At 39.3% G+C, this 17,723-nt stretch overlaps 2 protein-coding genes across 4 annotated transcripts in view; one reads left to right on the forward strand and one right to left on the reverse strand.

Moving 5' to 3' along the window:
• LOC134674577 (flotillin-2) overlaps nt 1–17,723 on the reverse strand; it is a 352,073-nt gene that overhangs the window by 62,146 nt on the left and 272,204 nt on the right. The window contains exons 2-3 of the mRNA XM_063532694.1: nt 1,966–2,060; nt 904–1,105 (exon numbers count right to left, since the gene is read on the reverse strand). Of these exons, the coding sequence (XP_063388764.1) occupies nt 904–1,105; nt 1,966–2,060 (297 nt within the window). The remainder of the gene's footprint in view (nt 1–903; nt 1,106–1,965; nt 2,061–17,723) is intronic.
• LOC134674515 (glucose dehydrogenase [FAD, quinone]) lies at nt 7,778–17,546 on the forward strand. 3 transcript variants are annotated; one of them, XM_063532610.1, is made up of 5 exons: nt 7,778–7,936; nt 13,276–13,349; nt 13,907–14,051; nt 15,384–15,554; nt 15,953–17,546. In XM_063532610.1, the coding sequence occupies exons 2-5, from the start codon at nt 13,284–13,286 to the stop codon at nt 17,467–17,469; spliced, it is 1,899 nt and encodes a 632-aa protein (XP_063388680.1). In that variant the 5' UTR covers nt 7,778–7,936; nt 13,276–13,283; the 3' UTR covers nt 17,470–17,546. The 3 variants fall into 3 exon arrangements, with proteins under 3 accessions (XP_063388680.1, XP_063388681.1, XP_063388682.1); XM_063532611.1 differs by having other exon boundaries at nt 13,276–13,341; XM_063532612.1 differs by lacking the exons at nt 7,778–7,936; nt 13,276–13,349; nt 13,907–14,051 and adding an exon at nt 14,902–15,012.

Below are 17,723 nucleotides of genomic sequence, written 5' to 3' on the forward strand. Positions count from 1 at the left end.
ACGAACAACTAAAAATAAATGAACCTTAGAACTGATTATAAATAACATTCCTTCTTTAGTAACTTTTTAAATATTGATCTTTGCGAAATGTGTACTATATTTTTTTGTAGGAAATTTTGTGTAGATTATTTACGTTTCAGAACATTTTTTGCTATTGGCCACTCTTTACGAATTATATACGAAAATATAAAAAAATAGACCACAAAATTGATTTTAATTAACGTTCCCGTGTTGATATCTTCTTGAATATTGATCCTAGCAAAAAAGTGTACGGAATTTTTCTTGTAGGCAATTTTATATAGATTACTTATGTATAAGAACATTTTTTGCTATGAGCCACCGTTTACGAGTTATTTACGAAAACCTAAAAAAAGGGACCTTTAAACCCCCCTCCACCCGTTAGCACACCCCCCATCCACCAGTACTTTCAGTATGTTGTGTAAGGCACCTTGACCTACAACTATGCCAAAATTCGCTCATACACGAATTATTTCCCCTGTTTTTCCTTCGTTTGGTGGCCTATTAGCGTCTTTTTTCATTATTTCCTTCAAGAAACAACGGACATGTTACGCCATCTATTAGCACTTAGGGGAAACGCACCATCTTATATTTTGACGCCGGCTATTCCAAGTTTATCTCGCATTAAGTTCCATAAAACCACTCCCCGAAATTGTGTTTATTACTTAAGAAATAAACACATAATAAAAAGATAATATTGTTATGTTTATGTATAAAAAATTTACAATATTTTATTTCCATAAACGGACATGGTGCGACATCTGTGAACATCTTGACAAAACTATCCGCTTTTCCGTCAACTAACTGCGACATGTGTTGTTCATATAATACCACTACTCGCCGCTAGATGGCGTTTTTATTAAAACTTTATATTTAACTACTTACCGAGAATAGCTCTCAAGTGGCCTTCTAGCGTCTGCAGTATGGTCATCTTGATCTCCTTGACGGACTTCCCGAGGAACTGCTCGCAGGCAGTTGTGAGGAGTTCGTCTTCATTCATGATCTTGCACTGCGCGACGCCCGTCACGGTGAGAGGGACGCCTTGGGCGGTCTCCACGTACTCGCACATCGGGTTGAGGGTCATAACCTGGAGAATTAGAAAGAGGGTATTAATGACACGTGTAACTTAGACCAGGATCTCTAGAGTGTGTCGTATAAAATTATTACACCGCAGTTTGACTTCTGATTCCTGTAGTGGTGTTGCTAGGCTTCAAGAAACTCGATTTACCGGGCTAAAAAGTGGTGCCGTTAGCCCCACCGGCCCCTATAATTTCTCCCTTACAATTCTCATACATTCGCCGTCAACTTATACTCTGTATCTTTAGGTATTTAAATAAAAGTAAACAAAATCTACCCTCAAATGGCTCCTTAAGATAGTTAATAACATTACATGATCAAATAATGTAGGTTAAAGTCAGGTCGTTCAGTGACTGATACAGGCGGTTTTGTAATTGGTCGTTTAGCCAATAAATATTATAACTACCCGAAAATTTACAAATTGTTTGTTTACTTTTATTTAAATACCTAAAGATACAGACTATAGTTGAGGTTTATTATGAATGTCGTAAACGGAACGGTCGAATGGAAGGATGTGCTATTATTAACAAATTGCCGTTTTCAGCCAGTAAATCAAAACGCTTCCTCAAGGATCAATGACAATAACAGATCTCAACCAGATCGTCAGGTCACTTCGTTAGGGGGCTTAACTTCTCCGGCTACTTACCTACGTCTACAGGATAGCAGTCAATAACCTTATATGGCCCAGCGGCCAGAGTATATAGGAGCAATGTGCCCGTCGACTAGGTACCACTTAGTCTGGCGGCTTTAAGTTTGCTGATATTACGGATCACCTCATTCCTAATTCAGTTTTGCGGATAAACTCTGAGCAAAGCCCGCCGCTTTGCCCTTTGACTTTCGAGTGACATGGAAGTACTTTTAGAATCATACCTCAAGCGAAATACGCTGGACATCGGTGACCAGCCACCAGGCCCAGCCCCAGCCGCCAACGATGGTCTTCTTCTGCGTGGAGCCGAAACATCCACCTGGAAACAATACATTATTTAAACAACATTGCTAACAATAAAGCATTCATTGAGATAAAGGATGTCGTGAGCGTGGTTATTAGAGAAACAAGTAAGCCTAATACTCGTTAGAGTACTCACTCCGTACATGGGTAGGTAGGTAAGGGTAGGCTTATTTATTAGTACCTACTTAATTAAGTTATAGGTTAATTCGCCAGTAACTGACAGCCCTAAACTGAAAATGAATTATATTCTACCTATAAATAGAATTCATTTTAGTACAAGGTGGCCAGTTATTGAAGGCTGGTCAGTTATTGAAACCTTATAGTAAAATGGATTCTGTTTATAGGTGAATAGAATTCCTTTTTTTTTTAATTTAGGGCGGCCAGTTACTGGGCAATTACCCTACGGGACGAGTTATAGTTACATATGGGATATAACAAAATAGTGGGGATCCGTTTAAGGGCTTATTCGGTATCGTGTTCTGATCTTATAAGGAAAAGGTAGAGAAATTTGAAGCAAAATTAAATCTATGAGGAACGTACAGTCTCTCCATTAATACAAAGGCCAAATATTGTTTGCGTAAAAAAAAATTTTCTTCTACTTGTTCCTAATGAGAGCTTAAAACTTACCTAGTTCCTATTAATCGAGATTAAATCTTACTATTATGTTTTCACAAAGCTCGCTTAAAACGACACACAAATAACAAATGACCATTGGTAGACGTTAACTCGTTGTAATAAGATCTACAAATGGTCAACTATGTCGACGGTTCTAGAAACGGGCAGTAACCCCCCAAGCCCCTTCCTGACAGGACCAGTTCCAGTAATCGTAGGTCGACGCTCTATCCTTGCCACTTTCTCTTTAGGTACGTAGGTACACTTGTAAAGGAAACATAGCTGACACTGCTGGGCTCTGTTGCCATCGCTTAATAAATGCAGGCGAGCACTTGACTCAGAATCAGATGTAACATATAATAACTACCTATCGGCCTGATTCGAACCCTAAGATACGTCAAATATCACATTCATTGCCCCCGACGCACATGTGCGTCCACCGTCATACAAGCTTGTTCCTAGGCCACGCCCCCTGACAGTGAATGCGATATTACGTCTAAATAGCGCCTCTAGACCAAATATTTGACGTATCTTAAAGTTCAAATCGGCCCGGGCCGTATACGTATCGTCCGTATCGTTAGCACTTTTGATTCAGACATTTGAGGCTTTCCATTCGAGTCTAATTACCTTTTCTGATGGTAAGGTCCGGTAGTTCTTACGCTCTACCCATTTAGGTACTTTTTATTTATATGTATACGTGTGTAACGCGCCGGAAACTGTCGATACAAAAAATGTCTGACATTTATACTATAAAAAAAATTGTCTGCAATTTTTACTGTCTAGGTTAGAAAATCTATAAAAACTCCTAAGACAGTGGTTTGTAAAAGGTTCACTATAGTGGTTAGACCTCGACGATACACATTGAGAACTCCGAGATTGAGAATGGACAGCAAAGCAAAAACCAGCAGGTACAAATAACCTGACGCGGTACGGAGGCAGGAATTCAGTTTGCTTCCGATTTGATTTGCTTTCCCGACTACGGAATTTGATCTCCGCGCCATAAATATCGCTTATGGAAATATGGACATAGACAACTGTCGAGATGGGAATACTTGTTCGGAAATGGAGTTGAACATTGTAGCAAAAACATATCTGACATATTTCTCAATCATAAACAGAATACCTTAGCATGATCGATTTGTCGACTTCTTTTTAAAGAAAGTACCTAGTGAGGAAAGGGACGATTGTTTCATATAGGACCAGGAGACACCTTGCGATCATTACCTTCAGGTACCATCGCCCACACTGTTAACTGTCCATCGGTGGACATTATGCTTTATGTAATAAGGTCCACCAATGTACAGTTAAGACTGTTGCTGTACACAGCAGTAAAAATTTACGACATTTGAAATTAATTAAACAAATGATACAATTTACATTAGATTTCAAAACTAAGAAGTCTATATTTCGTAAAGGATTTTTGCACGTATTAAATTACGAACCTGGAATTCAAAATTGCAAGGACACAATATTAATGGAATTCATTCATAAAGTGCCCATGCACTTTTGCAGCTTGCTGTATGTACATTCATTACGACCAATTAATTATGTAGTATTCTGGCAACTTGAGGCAAATTGCTAATTGTAGAGCCATATTAGCAAGTTGCACTTCTCGTTACGGCTGTTATACGATCCGTCAACATCATAATACATCACAGTTCGTTACGTGACAGTGTATTAAGTTTATGACATTTTCAATTACGGTGATTAACATGACTTCGGTAGACCGCAAGGTAATACAACTGACTAATAGAGATATAGCGAATTACAGTAATTAAATACATATCTCTTTATTACCCGACTAGGGCGAGGCAAAATGCGGGTTTATGTTTTTACCAGTACGTACGTATTTTTACGTGGATATGTTTAATAAAGATCTTAGAGAATTGTATACTTTTGATACGTAATCTTATCCGCTACTACGTTGGCATTGGCATTTACTATATTATTATGTCTTTACTATTATTATTGAGAGGTGATTTTGTGTACTTTCCGCTACTACGTTGGCATTGGCACTTACTAGATTATTAAATGCCTTTACTGTAAAGTGATTTTGTGTACTTTTTGTTGACTTGCCGTGCAGTAATGCAGTTGCATAACGTTCAATTTTGTTACCATAGAAATCGTTTTTATGAACTTTCTAAGTAAGTTGTGATCGGCACAGTAGAAATGCACCGCTTTCCCCAAGGGCGGCAGGGCGCGTGCGCAGCCCATTATTAGCTTATTAATAACTCACTAAATAAATAAAGACTACACACGGACGGACGAAGCCCTTATATACGTAATAGAAAAACGTGATAGAAATAGAATAAATATACAAAATTGATGAGAAGTTCCGGAACCCAAAATGTCCACGCGACGGGCTTCCGCGGGAGGCCTAACTCGAAGCTGCAAGAGGGCGGAGATCTGACATCACTTAATTTTGAAAGGGTATGAAAAAGCGCATAGACTGTCTACAGTCTGGCGACGATAAGTTTCAAGGCCTTGCGGAGACCGAAGGCCTATATCGACACTGCGCATAGGCACTTCCTTACCAGATCACAGTGTACACCTGCCAACTACTTTTCATGATTTTATCGCGCGATAACGTGGACAGCACTTCAATTTGACGTGATAAATTCCGGAAATTACGTAACGGCATTCTAATTAATCTAGTCAAATCACGTTCACCCCAGCTGTAATCATTTGTCTCGTCGTGGAAGTTTTATAAAACTATAGACGTCTCAAGCTTTTTGACCGGCGGGCCACGGCCATGCTTCCACCATTGCGGGCCGGATTTTATAGACTTTGATACTTTTCACGGGCCGAAATATAAAAATGGGGGCGTTTGCCTGCTTCGTCTTACCTACTCTAAGTAACTGCCCAACTGTAGGTATTTCAGCTGACTGCCTTAATGCAACGTATTTAAATATGAACTCATGCATATCTTCAATTACGAAAGAATATCTAGACTATCGCGTGCAATCAAATGCCGTATAAAAAAATAGAGGCTTATCTACGTCATAGCTTTTCATTGTGTTTAAACAAGCAAACCTTTTCGTTCCGCAGAGTACACTGCTGGATAACGACCTCTAAATGGATTTAGAAAATAACACTTCTACCCAAGTAAACAAACTGTAGTTAGGTACAATAACACTAGTGTACGTATACAGGTGTTTATTGTTCAATCTTAAGTTCCCTAACTCTCTTTTAAGAGAGCAAGTTAATTCAAATAATTCACCATAGCAATTAAAGTGTAATTCTATGGAACTTGCTAACTAATATGTAAAAAGTCACTAGTAATTCATCATTCAGAGATAATTTAAATATGGCGACTTGTTTACATAGCAAATTCCATAAAATAACACTTTAGTCGGTGTGTGTTTCAGGTCAAGCTTATACGTACACTTTCAAAGTGCGACTTTTATGCGACACTTTTTCGGAGCGTAGCAAATCATACAATTTTGTAGTTAAAAGGACATGACCGTTACACGGGCGATGTGATGCAGTGACTAAGCGGCAGGAAACGTAATCAGGCTTTTAGCACATCATTTCACTTTCCTTCCACGCACAACTAGACGGACCGTTAGTGGACCTTATCTCGGGGCAATAAGGTCTACCGATGGCCAGTTAGCGGAACAAACAGAACATGACTTGCATCACGTCAACTCTAGGACGCTTTACGGCTCGGCCACGACATCGAGCGACTTGCGACGGCGGGAGCGATAACCATAGGTTGGAGCGAAAGGTCCGATCGCTGTGTCACGCTCCAACCTATGGTTATCGCTCCCGCCGTCGCAAGTCGCTCGATGTCGTGGCCGAGCCGTTACAGTTACAGAGACGCTCTTCGGATTATTTTGTGATAATCGTTACATAGTCGCCTTTGTGAACTTCCGATTTCCTTACCAAATATTAAAGTAAAAACTGAGGTTTAAAAGCGTTCCGTAGTCAACTAGGAACTCTTATAGTTCCGCCATTTCCGTCTGTCTGTCTATCCATCTAAGGTTTTGCTCCATGATCGTTAGTGCTAGAACGATGTAATTTGGCAGTTAAATGTTAATCAATTATGTCGACAAAGTTGAACAATAAAAATTGATCTTGGCCGGTTTTTACTATTTTTGAAGGAATATACCTACAGGGGTTGGTCCAATAGTAAAAATTGCTCAGTATAATCCCAAAACCTCCCTGGCAACGGGGATGATAAAATAACCTTCTGATGATAAAATAACTATTACGTTGACCGAACTGGGCTTAAGATTACGCAAATACAACTAGAAGATTCTTACGAGTGTTATACTTCCTTTGGCCATATAACTATACCCATAGTTGCATTGCATGGATGAGTCAGAGCCATGGTCGACTGCGCATCCGACTGTTTCCGAATGTGTTTGCTTTAATTGTACAAACAAAACTGTTTGTCTGTAATTATCTTTTAATTGCCTAAACACCGGGGCCAAACCAATCGGCTTTACTCATTATGTCTTTGACGAAGTATCATGTAAATTAAATGTAGTTTTTTTGGTAAATAAAAATATTTACTAACGCTTAACGTATCCAATAATTTCTAAACTGTTATAAATTCTGATTATAATTAATTATTATTATTTTGTGCGAAACCTCACGCTTAAAATTCCGTCCGGCATCATTCTGCAGAACTTTTTAAATAAATGGATATAAAGTAGACAATATGTACTCAAAAATATTACCGTCCTTCTTCAAGAGTCAGGTTAAAAAACAATGAACTTAAATGACACTTTAATTCACGAATCAGTCTTGGCTACTTCCTGCGATTAGACGACTACTGACTGCGATTAGACGACTACTGACTGCGATTAGACGACTACTGACTGCGATTAGACAACCAATTTTCTTCCAATTTTTCTCAACATAATGACTTCCAAAACACCTGTCACCATCCAAACATTGTAATGGATCGCTCCCACCTTTCGCCGGTAAACGAACTACGTGCGCAGGAGTTGATCGTGAGCAGCCGAAGAAAGTGCCCGTTACATACCGAGCGAACGGTAAAGCGCGTGTCTCGATCACCGTGTTTAACCACAGTTCTACACCAAAAGCCGTAATTTTCTAGTAATTGCCAATTGGATAGAGTGGTTAAGAGTCTCTCAGTGAAGTGCTCACTTCTACGGTTGAAGGGTTTAGGCAAGCGAAAGTGTTCTGTTATCGTTATCAGACTCTAAAATAATGTTGGAGTGAAATTTGGACGGTGAATGAGTTGTTTCCGATGTTTTCCTTTGGATGGCTTGCTGGTTACATGTGGACGTGAAAGCATAGAAAATTAAGGTAAGTTCGAGTATCTTCTGCATTGTGTTGATTTGAAAACATGCTGGGAGATTAGTTACAGCCACTTGTTTTGTTTGTTATGGTAAAACGACTACAACTTTTTTGTTTTGTTTACGGTCATCGTTTCGAATAAGCTGTTTGTTGTTGTGCCCGTATTAATTTTATTTGTATTTGTCAATGGTTTATTATGTCAAAAGGATTTTTTATTTACAAATAACTGGCTCTTTTTGTTCTGCCATTATTATTTTTGTTTGCATTTAGGATGCTGTTTAGGTTGCCGCGGTATTGTAGCGCCTCAGCAATGATGTTTGCTGAGGCTAGAACAGACTGTTTTTTCGCCATCATGAGGAAGCGATGCGCGTCACTCCTCAATCGCAGCCGAAGCAGCACGAACAGCATCCTAAGTACGCTGGCGCAGCGTTGGGACTCGCCCCTGGTCAAGCGGTGTGTACAGCTACACTCACCTGTTGCTGTTCCGCCGCGAAAGCTATGAATGTTTTGTTTTGTTTGTTTGTTTCGTCTTAATTATAATACTAACTATAGATATAAGTTACTGTAATGCCTAACCCTATATATGGACCATATGTTCGAAATAAAAATATTTCATTTCATTCAATACAAGCCTATAAAATAAAACAATACCGCACCAAGGTCGCGGTGCGGTAGTCTCTTATTTCATTTCATTTCATTAAAATAAAATAAAATCACAAAAATGTACCTATTCCAATGTCTTCATCAAAATTACTAAATAATCGCAATTGTGTTAAATCGTCACTTTAAGTTAAATTGGGTAAGTGTAGAACTTTAAATTGCAATATACATCTTATACACACTGTCAAAGTGCTCGCAGGAGCACTTTGACAGTGTGTATAAGATTACACGCACACGCACCTTTTTACACAATATTTCATAACGTTTGAATTGTGCTGAGGGATCCTAAAGGCTTTCACGGACAGCCGAAGAGCAACTTGGATATATTCAAAAATAAATGACGGTCCCATTTACCAACTGTCTGTAGTTTTTTTAACTATAAAGTACTAATAGCCATACATTATCCTATATACCAGCGGTCGGCAACCTGCGGGCCGCGGGCCGCATGCCGCTCGTGAACCTGTCACTTGCGGCCCGAGTGCCGCCTTGGCTATTTTGTACCTATGTAATAGTGACAAACGACAATGTCTCATAAAATCATAAATATTAACAAAGTACGGCCCGCGTCACCTCCGTTAACTACTATGTGGCCCTTGGCTACTAAAAGGTTGCCGACCGCTGCTATATCCTATGGGCAGATTAATTGAACAAAGATACTATTATAACCAGATATCGTAAATTTTATAGCATTTTTGGTGCAGCGGAGTAGTGTTAACGGACCGAAAATGCTATAAAATTTACGATAACACAGCCATACCTAATATTTAACTCTAGCAAGCACGTACTTAAACATTAATTTTCCATCAGTTAACTCGACTGATTGACATTCCACATGTCACTGCCATAATTTAATAGCGTTACGTAATAGATTTTCACCGAAACCTCTTTGCATTCTGGATGTTAACTAGCAAAGTTGGGCACAGAGCATTGATCAATATACTTTCTACACGATAGTATTTGCTAATCATTTTTATTAACGTAATTCGATCAAGTACAGTCCTTTTTTATTAGGGTTCCGTACCCAAGGGGTAAAAATCCTATTACTAAGACTCGACAGTCCGTCTCTCTGTCTGTCTGTCTAGGCCGTACCTATGTGATGAACCGTGATAGTTAGCTAGACAGTTGAAATTTTGTTGATGTATTTCTGTTGCAGCTATAACAACAAATAAGTACTAAAAAGTACATAACCCTCGGTGGGCGAGTCCGACTCGCACTTGTCCGGTTTTTCACATTGGGGAAATGCCTTTACGCGTCCCGTCTCGAGTGGACTAACACCGGTAGGTATGACGGCCTATGACGACGAAGATGTTTGACTATTAACTACACGTCCTACTCCTAACATTCTTAACATACTTAGATTATGAAACTTTCCTGAAATTTTTGAGAATTATTCGATCTTTTTAGAAACTTTCCGCTACTGGCACATGTACTTAAACACAAGTACATTATGTAACTTTTCACCGGAACCTCTTATTAATCATCAGTCTAGATTTTTTTAATGATCGAACTTGCAGAAGAAAACCCAATCACGTGATAATTGTTTGCACTTGATTTGATTTTGTAGTGTGCTGGTATCTTATCATTTATTGCGTCCACTCAAGTGCATCATAACTGATTTGGTAGTAAATTGCTGATTGATAGAAGAGATACACAATATACACATACAACGGTTACAAAAAATACGTAAAATGTAGGTTCCTATAAACTTTTCTCTCTGCACTAATTGTACCTATGCGTCTCTGCCTGGCCCTATGGTTGACTGGTAGAGAATGCCATTTGCTGGTACATCCGCCATTTGTACATCGTTGTATGTATATATTTTGTGCGATAAAGTTTAAATACATAAATAAATAATATAACATTCTCCGATTTACTGGGCTAACAACGTTAAGATTTATAAGCTCTAATTTCAAACATGCTAAACTCACAGCCGACATTCTTAGAATAAATTTACATATGCATGTATAATATATGTATTTTTTAAAGATAAACAACATTTTAATCTTCAATCGTTTCAGAGGGCTTACCGCGAACCATGTTCCACGTGTTGCGTCTCTGTCGCACTTGTAAATTCGTACGTAAGTGTGACATAAGCAACACATCGAACTTGGTTCGCGGTAAGGTAAGTAAAAAGAAAAACTTATTTCTTCTACGTCTATAGGCTGTTCAAAATAAACTAGCTTCCGTAAACCGGGGTTACTTTGATTTGCGGTTCGACTTTGATAGCAACTTCTCTCCGCTACTAAAGTCCTTGTTTTAACGAGTTGAACAAAAACTTCGCAGTAATTTTTTCTTTATTGGCAACATTGATAGTTGTTTCACCGCGCAGTAAGCGGATGCGAGTGTAATATTATTATTTCGTCTAGAAAAAAAATATTAATGGCGGGTACGCTTTTCTTCCTGATTTTATTGGTTGAAAAACTTTGACTGTATTTGTGGCAATAATTAATACATGTAATTTTATAGTGTCTTACGTTAATCAGTGTTGATTCGAGAGTTTATAAAAAAATACCTGAATTCGACAACCTCCACATGCGCACGTAGCTGGGGAATCCATGGGTCGGGGTGTCTTTGATCACTTATACGTGGTGAAATTGATCAAAAGATTAAAGAATTATTTTGGCAGTTTACGATTATTTTTATGTATTTTTTTCAATAGTAATGTAATAAATTGGCATCGTTTGAGTCAGTGGAAGAGTTAGAGGTTGTAGAATTATAAATTTGTATCTAGGAGTTGATCTCTGGAACTGCTTATCTGATTATAAATATTCTTTTACCCGTTTCTTCCACACCGTTGTCGTATGGAATTAAGTTTCTGGGTGGAATTTGGCTATATTTTATCCTGCGGCTTTGCTTTAAGTGTTTTATTATACGTGAGTAAGGCCACCAGCCCACCAGGACATTAATTTTACAATAAATAAATATGCATTGTTTTTTTATAGAAATATGCCATAGATTACAAAAAATAATATCGGGTAACGAGACTACAAAAAATACCAAGTAGAACAACTTAATGATGCATTCGCAAACATTGGCACAAAATCTATTCGTGCCGCATTGAAAGCACACAATATATTTTATAGAACTTTATACAATAAGTATAAAGGTACAACGGGTCTCTATTGTTTCCCAAATAGTTTTAAGTCATAATGTATTGTTTGTCCGAATTTTCGTTAGTCATAATTGGTTTTTCTCAGAAACGCGTAACTTTTCAGGATTGCCATAAAACAAATCTAACCTAACCTAACCTATCTATATAATAACCTTACGAAAATCCTGAAAACTTAACGGTTTCAGTTTTATGACTAACGATAATATGACAAACAATACATTATGGCTTAAAACTTTATGGGAAACAAAGGGACCCCAGGTACAACATATCAAAACCCCGGGTGCACAGACCAAATTTACTGAAACGGAAAAGCTTGCAATTGAAATATCTGTTGCTAAGTGCGATGATAACTTAAATTCCTACGTTATTTATAGTAAATAAGCGCTTAATTTTGCTAATTTGTATCATTTCGTATGATATCAAAGTAACCCCACACCTTAAAAATATAAATAACTAAAAAAGTACTTAACCGATTTTTATTTTTTTATTTTATACGGGCTTTTTAGCGGGTCTACTTTAGAATGTCAGCAAAAAAATAAGTGGTTTCAAAGTAACCCCATTCTCAATATAACTTTGATCGCGTTGTTTTTATTTTTTTCTGAAAATAGTATAAGTCCTAATTTTTTTTTATTTGGCAGGCGGAAAGAAGAGAAAAAACCGATTATTATAATTTTATTTCATATTTTTACGTATATTAGGATCGTCAAAAAATGGTGCCAAACTCTAAAATTGATCAAAGTAACCCCGGTTTACGGTTTTGACCTTCGTATCAAGGCATAGCGAAACACAGTTTGCTTTTATTTTAATAAATTCATCCGACCTACCGACACCGTTATGCTAAACTGAACCTTTCCTAGGAACTTCTGTCTATGTGGAATAAGAATCAAAATTGTTAAGATATTTTTAAACAGCTGTGCTGAATGCAAAATCGTCACGTCGTGGCTATTAAGGCCGCCGCTTTTGTGACGCTATGATTTTATAAAACGTTATTTACTGTTATACCATAGGCAGATATTGACAGACTGATTGGTCACTGGGCAATCGTAGTTAACTCTTGTTCCTTTTATGTATAACTGAATTATTTATGTCCTATCCGAGAAACCAAACCATGCCGAACAATTTTAACTTAAAAACTATACATGAGTCCTTATCATGTTCCTATTTGCTTTTGAACTGTCTTGAGTATTTATGTACGTAGATACGTTTTGAATTTGTATACAAATTTGTATAGCTATTATCATTGCGCCCGCGCAACTATGACACGCATTCTTGTTACACCGGTATGCAATACTTGTGACATCCCCTCTATTGACTAATAACTATTATTAAATAGGTCAATAAATCCAAACCATTATTAATGTTTTCTGGAAGCGATCGCTCATCTCATCTGCAATGAGGTTGCCTGGTGTACAAACCTATATGTTGAATTGTTTATTTTGTATATGTTTCCCTCGGTACCAACTCGGTACTCACGAGGTGGTCCGTCACCCTCTAGTTCACAACGCTTTCCTGTTCCCGTTCACCACTCTAGGACTTTAATGTGTATGTGTGTCATGTGTGTGTGTTTGTATTTCAGGAGACAACATGAGTTCCCTGATGACAGCGGCGGCGGACGCCATCGCCGGCACCGCCATATCCGCAGGTATGCAGGTAATATGGCACCTCTTTCTACAATTTGGGGGGGCTCATACTTATATGCTTAATACATACATATTTTTATCTTTACTTTTTTTAATATAACAAATGTTTACCATTTAGTGACATTTTACTTTCGGGTACAGAGAAGACGTTTCTCCTGAACTGACTTGATCGATCGAGTCGAGGAATCATTTCTTTTAAATATAATTTAATTATTTTGGAAGTGAGCAGTTTATAATTTAAGCAAGGTAGACCCCAACAACGAAGACTACGGGTATATATTATAAATCATGATTAAATAAGGAGGGTCTTTTCAAAAGAGCTTATTTTTGTATGGTGTCCATAGAGAATTAAGCCCTTTTGAAAAGACTCTCCTCAAACGCTAAATACCTATTTATTTTCGTGGTGTATAATATATGTGTGGATAGAGTAGTAGGTTACTTTTGAAAGTTATTATATACTTTTTCACGCGAACTCTACTAAAATACAAGTAAGCGAAACTGTGAGGAATTTGCTAAAAGAGGAGTGATGACTTGTTCAAGTATTGAAAAGAGGTTTCCTGTTTCCAGATGGCATGGTTCGTCCCAATGTTGGTGGCGACCATAGCTTACTTCCAGTACGAGCAGACCGACCCGGAGGGAAGGCCCGCAGATATCGAGGAGTCTCGCATGCTAGCGGAGTACGACTTTATCATAGTGGGCGCCGGTTCTGCTGGTGAGTCGTCACGTCTCTGTTCTATAACACGTCACAATCCAGACTTCAGACTACCCAGGATAGTCCCGTTGGTAGCGACCATAGCGTACTTCCAGTACGAGCAGACCGACCCGGAGGGCAGGCCTGCGGACATCGAGGAGTCTCGCATGCTGGCGGAGTACGACTTTATCATAGTGGGCGCCGGTTCTGCTGGTGAGTCGTCACGTCTCTGTTCTATAACTCGTCACAATCCAGACTTCAGACTACCCAGGATAGACTCGTTGGTAGCGACCATAGCGTACTTCCAGTACGAACAGACCGACCCGGAGGGCAGGCCTGCGTGACATCGAGGAGTCTCGCTTGCTGGCGGAGTACGACTTTATCATAGTGGGAGCAGGTTCTGCTGGTGAGTTATCACGTCTCTGTTCTATAACTCGTCACAATCCAGAGTTCAGACTATTCAGGATAGACCCGTTGGTAGCGACTATAGCGTACTTCCAGTACGAATAGACCGACCCGGAGGGCAGGCCTGCGGACATCGAGGAGTCTCGCATGCTGGCGGAGTACGACTTTATCATAGTGGGCGCCGGTTCTGCTTGTGAGTCGTCACGTCTCTGTTCTATAACACGTCACAATCCAGACTTCAGACTACCCAGGATAGACTCGTTGGTAGCGACCATAGCGTACTTCCAGTACGAATAGACCGACCCGGAGGGCAGGCCTGCGGACATCGAGGAGTCTCGCTTGCTGGCGGAGTACGACTTTATCATAGTGGGCGCCGGTTCTGCTGGTGAGTCGTCACGTCTCTGGTCTATAACTCGTCACAATCCAGACTTCAGACTACCCAGGATAGACTCGTTGGTAGCGACCATAGCGTACTTCCAGTACGAGCAGACCGACCCGGAGGGCAGGCCTGCGGACATCGAAGAGTCTCACATGCTGGCGGAGTACGACTTTATCATAGTGGGCGCCGGTTCTGATGGTGAGTTCTCACGTTGCTATTCTAATATAACCCAATATGCATCCAATCCAATTCCCGAATTCCGTTGAACTCCAAGATCTCTTAAAATTGTCGTAGAATGTTGTAATGTATGAGTAAATCTATCGATGTTGGCTTGTCTGACATTTTATCCTTTGATCGACTTAAACCATTACTTTTTCCACTTAGCCAATTGTATCTTGTTTGGAAATGTTCCTACGAGGGAACTACATATTTGTTTATGAAGTAAGTTAAGAACGAATATCTATAAGAAGTAAGAACTGTAAGAAGTTACGAAGTTTCTACACTTCATTTCCTATTCTGAACGAGTGCCTTATTAACATTTGGTTAATCATTCAAAAACGATATTTCAGGAGCCGTGTTGGCGAACAGACTATCAGAAGTGGGCTACTGGAAGGTTCTACTCCTAGAAGCCGGAGGCCATGAGACGGAGATATCCGACGTTCCTCTGTTGGCCGGCTATCTGCAACATAGCCAGCTGGACTGGGCTTACAAGACTGAGCCCCATAATGGGTTCTGTTTAGGTAATTACACCCATTTCAATTACAAGTTTATCGAAAATGTTTTCGGGGAAACTGGATCGTCTAATCTCAATACGGCTTGATTTCCTTCTCGTAAAAAACAATGAGACTAAATAGGCTAGACTAGGAGATATTAAATACCTTTGATGCTATTATTTTAATCTATACATTCTTCCGTAGTTACTTGGCCTAGTTTGTAGCTAGTGACTCTGCCTATGGACCTGGCGGTCCTAAGTTTGATACTTGAGGCGATCACAAAAATAAATTTATTAAGTTAAAAAGAAAACCTTCACCACAGTAATTTAGTTAGACACCTCTCACGAGCGTCACGATTCTCTATGTCATGGATTTTATGTTTTTAAATAGTAGGTACCTACTAAAAGCCTCCTTTTTATTTACAGCAATGAAAGATGGCAGGTGCAACTGGCCACGTGGAAAAGTTCTTGGTGGTAGTTCAGTTTTGAACTACATGCTTTACTTACGAGGAAACAAGAAAGACTACGATATATGGGAATCCTTAGGCAACAAGGGATGGGGCTACAAAGACGTTCTTTATTACTTTAAGAAATCAGAAGACAACCAGAATCCATACTTGGCACAAACACCTTATCACAGCACAGGAGGATATTTAACCGTGGCTGAAGCTCCTTACAGAACACCTTTGGCTACTAGTTTCGTCGACGCTGGAGTAGAATTGGGATACATGAACAGAGATATCAACGGTGAAAAACAAACGGGTTTCATGGTCGCTCAGGGGACGACTCGGCGTGGCAGTCGGTGCTCTACGTCCAAAGCGTTCTTAAGACCTGCTAAAAATCGTCCAAATCTCCACATATCCATAAATTCATTTGTGACAAAAGTGTTAATAGACCCGCGAACTAAAATAGCATTTGGTGTCGAATTCGTAAAGAACAAAATGATCCATCGGATTCGAGCCCGCAAGGAAGTAATACTGTCCGCGGGTTCAATAAATTCACCTCAGTTGTTAATGTTATCCGGCATAGGCCCATCTGAAGAATTGACTAAACACCGAATACCGGTACTACAAGATTTGAAGGTCGGACAGAACCTGCAAGACCACGTTGCACTCGGAGGACTTACCTTTATGATTAACAAAGATGTGGCAATAGTTGAAAACCGTTTGCAATCGGTGAGCACCATGATGGAATATGCTGTTTTAGGAACTGGGCCGCTAACTATTTTGGGAGGAGTTGAAGGATTAGCTTTTGTTAATACCAAGTATGCCAACGCAACGGATGATTTCCCTGACATTGAATTCCATTTTGTGAGCGGCGCAACTAGTTCAGACGGAGGTGCTCAGTTAAGGAAGATTCAAGGATTAACTGAAAATTTTTACAATGCTGTTTTTAGACCGATCAACAATATGGACGTTTGGTCAATTATGCCCATGCTGCTACGGCCTAAGAGCAAGGGTTACATTCAATTACGTAGTGCAAACCCATACGACTATCCTTATATTTACCCCAATTATTTTTCGGATAAAGACGAAGAGGACATTAAAACCCTAGTCGAAGGCGTGAAGATTGCTGTAGCTCTATCCAGAACCAAAGCATTTCAACGTTTTGGATCCGTATTAAACCCGAACGTCTTCCCTGCTTGCAGAGCGGTACCCCGATACAGTGATAAGTACTGGGAGTGCATGATCAGGCAGTTCACAGCGACAGTGTATCATCCGGTGGGGACCGCTAAAATGGGGCCTTTCTGGGACCCTGAAGCCGTGGTGGATGATGAACTGAGAGTGTATGGAGTGAAGGGCTTACGCGTCATTGACGGCAGTATCATGCCCGTGATGGTGAGCGGCAACACCAATGCTCCCATCATAATGATCGGCGAAAAAGGCAGTGACATGATAAAAGCGTTTTGGCTAAAGCGAAGAATATCGAGATACTATCACTAATACCAATTTGGTACAATTTGCAAAACAATTCTAAATGATCCCAGTATTATTTTGTGTCCATTTTTAATTACGAAGTCATCTTCTAGCGTTATGTTTTATTTATTGACTTGAGTTTTCTATTGTAAATATTAGATGTAAGTAGTAATAAATTATTAAATTATACATTTGTTACATTTACAAGTTTTGTCATTTTTCGTTATTTCAATTACTTGAAAAGTAGGTACATCACGAAAATCAGCAGCAATGTATTTCAG

The sequence above is a fragment of the Cydia fagiglandana genome, chromosome 20 (genome assembly GCF_963556715.1).
Source record: "Cydia fagiglandana chromosome 20, ilCydFagi1.1, whole genome shotgun sequence".
NCBI classification, from domain to species: domain Eukaryota; kingdom Metazoa; phylum Arthropoda; class Insecta; order Lepidoptera; family Tortricidae; genus Cydia; species Cydia fagiglandana.

Bases quoted from the DNA above. Each gene is read 5' to 3' on its own strand.
- LOC134674515 (XM_063532610.1), top strand. From the start codon at position 13,284: ATGAGTTCCCTGATGACAGCGGCGGCGGACGCCATCGCCGGCACCGCC. The intron at 13,350-13,906 runs GTAATATGGCAC...TCCTGTTTCCAG, and splicing joins CCATATCCGCAGGTATGCAG to ATGGCATGGTTCGTCCCAAT. The intron at 14,052-15,383 runs GTGAGTCGTCAC...ACGATATTTCAG, and splicing joins AGTGGGCGCCGGTTCTGCTG to GAGCCGTGTTGGCGAACAGA.